At 52.8% G+C, this 4,407-nt stretch overlaps 1 protein-coding gene across 2 annotated transcripts in view; it reads right to left on the reverse strand.

Moving 5' to 3' along the window:
* Positions 1-7: 7 nt before the first annotated feature.
* MAFG (MAF bZIP transcription factor G) overlaps positions 8-4,407 on the reverse strand; it is a 6,468-nt gene continuing 2,068 nt past the window's right edge. For both annotated transcript variants that reach the window (XM_057380447.1, XM_057380449.1), the window contains exons 2-3: positions 3,211-3,272; positions 8-3,124 (exon numbers count right to left, since the gene is read on the reverse strand). In XM_057380447.1, the coding sequence (XP_057236430.1) occupies positions 2,672-3,124; positions 3,211-3,246 (489 nt within the window). In that variant the 5' untranslated portion in view covers positions 3,247-3,272 and the 3' untranslated portion in view covers positions 8-2,671. The remainder of the gene's footprint in view (positions 3,125-3,210; positions 3,273-4,407) is intronic.

The raw sequence follows: 4,407 nt of genomic DNA on the forward strand, positions 1-4,407 counted from the left end.
GAGCCAGCAGGGAGAGCACAGGACAGGAGCAATGAGGAATCTCTGAGCTGTCAGTGCTGCTGCAGCCCTGCCCTGCCTCACTCAGCACAGGCGGGCAAACAGCCCCTCCCTGGCCCAGAGCACAACAAAAGCAGGTTCTTGGTGCCTGCAGGGCTGCCCATGGCTGCCTGGGGCTCTCCTCACAGCCCAGGCTCAGCTCTGGAACTCAGCTCTGGAACTCAGCTCTAACCAGGCCCAGGCACCTCGGCCGCTCCCCCAGCCCAGATGAGCACTCGCCTGGGTTCTGCAGGGCTGATTCAATCTCAGGCTGTGACAGGAGGGACAGGCTTGGGACTGACACCACAGGAACACAGGACACCTCTGCGTTCTGTAAAATCTCCCCTCTTCCAACCAGCACAGCAGCAGCTGGAGATCAGAGGCTGCTGAGGACTGCACCGTGCCTGGCCTGAGTGGGGAATGCTGCAAGTGGCAACTCAGACATTTCACTTCAGAGAAGGGCAAGYCCAGGGCTGGAAGGGGGATGTCTGGAGGCAATGTTCTAACCTGCTCCTCCATTTGGGAAGTTTACAGGGAAAAGCATCCCCAAGAACTCCCTAAAGTCCCAATCAATCAGAGCAAAGCTGGTCTCCTCCAGCAGGAAATCTCCATCAGCTACCTGCTCCTCTCCTGCCACACTGCAGCTTTTCTCAGGGGACAGCAGGATCAGTTCAGCAATGAGAAACATCCCCAAAATATACCCAGGATGGCCATGCCTCCTCACAAGACTGTGGCTTCACTTGTGCCATCCTAACCTGTCCCCTCCACTCAGATCCTCAGCAGCCAGGAGATCACTCACCCTCCCTCTCATGTCCTGCTTCTCTGAAACTCAGTGAATCAGTTCAGATGTCTGGGGAGAGGGGAATCTCCCCGTTTGTGAAATGGAGCCTGGCCACAAAGAGCTGCTCACCGTGTCCCAGCTGTGTCTGAGCACTCCCTGGCACCCTGAGCAGAAGTTGCCCTGGAAGGGCMGTGTCCTGCCCCAGCTCAGTGGCCAAGAGCAGGGACAGCCAGTCCTGTGCTGCCCCTCKTGTTGCATCCTCGTCCCTCTTGTTCAGGTGAGCCAGGAGTGCAACACAGGATCTAACTCCAGAGATAAATCCCATCAGTCTTCTCCTAAACCTGGACAAGTCTCCCTCATGTTACYTCTCTGACAGTTGTGCTGCAGGAGGAAAGTGCAGCATTTTTCCTCTCCAGATAACCGAGTTAACCCGATGTTGGCTGCTCCTGCTCCCACCTCACACGTCTGGGCAGGCATTGCTGCCTTGCTGCACCAGCCAGCCATTCTTGTCCTCAAAACCAGCAGCACCTTTGCCTGTGCAAAGAACCCTYATGGAGAATGCAAAGAGATTCCAATGAAATGTCTCAGTTAAGCTTAGGAAGAACGRTGACAGTGTAAAAGGACAGCACACGGCAAAGGCACCAGCACACCACAGTGCTGCACAAGAGCTTGGGGAGTGGAGCACCCAGCACAAGGGGACACAACAGAAGCTAGCACGGTCAAGAATAAGTCACTTTTGGTACAATTGCAAAAAGATATCAAACAGGACTTGCCTCTTTTTTGTCTTTTTCTAAGTTTTATAAATAAAGTCTGATAACTCTTTATAAAAACTAACCTCAGAGCCACAAACAGTTTGCGGGAGGTTCATGAGAAACTTTAAAATTATTTATTTATTAACTTTTAACTAGCAAAGTCTCTGAGAATATTTCCCCAGTCATATGGTCAAATATTCTCGCCTTCTCAGGTAAAAAAGCTGACTATAAATATGCTCTCTCCTCTGTCCAATTTTAAACTTAGATAATTTAATAACTCTTAAAATGATGTTTCTCTCTTTAAATAAAGGGCTATTTAACCACATAAACTGGTTGTGTAAACCACCACACTAGAGACACTTGATACCCTCCAAACACGGGAACAACTAGTGATTTTGGTCTTGTTCAGTGCAACACATTAGGCACAAAACCGGCCTGCAGTCAACACCATCCCACTGCTCCCTTCTTCCCTCGCCAGGGCTCTGCAGGGCTCAGGAGCAGCAGGACAGGACTCAGCAGTGTCACCTCCTGCCCATCACTGCCTCTTGACACAGCTAACGCCACGGACGGCTGAGGAAAACCACCCTTAGGGCACAGAGGCACAGCTAGAAAGGAATAAAAACCTATGACACAGAACACCCCAACTGGAACTACAGGTACCAAAGGAGACAAAAGCAGCAGGTTCAGGCACCGAAATGCACCACCTGGAAGAGWAATGAAATAAAGCCTTTGGAAGTGACCACAAACGAGGGTTCCCAGCCCCCAGGAAGAAAGTTTTGCACAGGCCACCCCTCTGCCCTTCCGTCAGCCACGCTGCACAGACTTTCTTTGGGTAGAAAACCAAAATTTCACAGTCTGTCCCCGGGGCACCCGAGGGCTACAGACTGCCGGGTGGGAAGCTCTGTCTGCACAGGACAAGGGATGTTCACCACTGCTCATACCAATCTGGACACAACAAAACAAACTGCAGCCATCAGCGGGCCAGTCCTGGGCCAAGTCAAAGGAACCCAGCCCCGTGTGGGAAGGGCTTGTGCTTTGGGGATTCCAGGCTGGTTTTGTGCCTAACTGCCTGCACAGACAAGCTCAGGCAACGCTGCCTTCACTAAGAGCGGGCGTCCGTCTTGGATTTCACTATTGTGATGACACTGGTGGTAGCAACCTTGCCAGGGACCAGGGGCCCCATGCTGGAAGTGAGAGGTCCCCGAGCAGGGGTCACAGGGCTCCGGGCCACGGTTCTGGCGAAGTTCTGCAGAGCCTCGTATTTGGAGCGGAGAGCATCCAGTTCCATTTTCATGCTGGCGTTCTCGGAGGCCAGCTTCTCCACTTCTTGCTGCAGCTCTGCCTTCTGCTTCTCCAGTTCCTCCTTCTGCGTAACGCGCTTGACCCTGCAGCTGGCTGCGTAGCCGCGGTTCTTCAGCGTGCGCCGACGCTGCTTCAGCTGGATGATCTCCTCTTTGGACAGCCCACGCAGATGCTGGTTCAGCTCTCGGACAGACATGGTCACCAGCTCCTCATCTGTCAAGCTGGTCCCATTCTCACCTGGCTCCCTCTTCACCTGGCAGGGAAGGCAGCACACACGGGTCAGATCTGAGGAGGAGGCCTGTGCCCATCCCTGCCCCCTTTCCTCACCCACCACCTTACCTTCAAGGCCTTGTTTCCTTTGTTGGGGGTCGTCATAACACGACAGCCTTGTCAGCTGGGTTCTGGAAGGGAAGGAAGGTCAAGTTAGCACCCAGGACACATCAGAAGCCATGGCATTCCTGAGGCAGGGTCCTGCAGCAACACCTCACCGTGCTGCACACCCTGGTCCCCGCTCACCCTCCTCCTTGGAAGACACTCAACAAGCAGCAGAMTCTGTCCCTGAGCAGGAACTGATGCCCTTCCACACCCCTGCTCTCATGGASACTTTATGGCAATGCTGGTTTTTTGTTTACAGTGGAGGAAATTAAAAAACTAGGAGGAGTCAGAATACATAGAAGGCACATTTTTAAAAATAACCCTGCAGGCAGCAGGCAGGTCCAGAGCACGGCTGCTCCAGGCCAGTCATGCTGACTCAGCAGSCTGGCACTCTGCACCACTTTCTTCCAGCTTCATCCTTGTCACTCCCAGGCAGTGCAGGTCACCTTAACCAACGCTTCCAACAGGTGCCCAAGCACAGCTCAGGAGCTCCCCAGTTCTACAGCTCCAGATGCCCTCAAGGATGCAGCCAGSAGGGTTCAATAAAACATAACCCTGGGGAAGGAGCACAGGGGAAGCCTTGGACACACTGGAATTTCATCACAAATTTGGGCTGATGCATCARCAGCCTTCACCTCTCCCGTTCATGCAAAGCTGAACCCAGCTGTAGGTCTTTCCTGTGAGAAAGWACCTGTCAATCCCTGGCATGCCAAGGCCCAGAACCAACTTCTTCCTCCTTATCTTCAAAGTGAGCTCACAAGAGAAAAAAGATTAAAGGTGACAAGAACAAGAGGAGAGCAGACTCCTTCCCTGCCACGTAAGACAGRACTTCAGAACTGGTAAGAGCAATTCCCAGGTGTGCTTTACAGAGCCTTATACCCAGGCTCCTGCTTCTGTCCCCACAAACCTCCTTCCCTCAGGCTTTTCAGTTCAGAGTGCTACTACACTGCCCAAGGAATTGCTCCACACAGACACAACCTGACAGACACGGCTGTGCCTTGAGCAACCCAAACTGCAGTCCTGACCAATACTCCCGTGCAGCCTACAGGTGCCTCTGCCCCTTGCACCTTACAGGTGTTCAACAACAATTTTGTTTGTACCTTACTGCCACCAGGGCTGATGTCCCATTACAGACCAAAACCAAATCCACACATCAGCAAA

This window comes from Malurus melanocephalus, unplaced genomic scaffold, assembly GCF_030028575.1.
Source record: "Malurus melanocephalus ecotype Western Australia unplaced genomic scaffold, MMel_1.1 scaffold_453, whole genome shotgun sequence".
NCBI classification, from domain to species: domain Eukaryota; kingdom Metazoa; phylum Chordata; class Aves; order Passeriformes; family Maluridae; genus Malurus; species Malurus melanocephalus.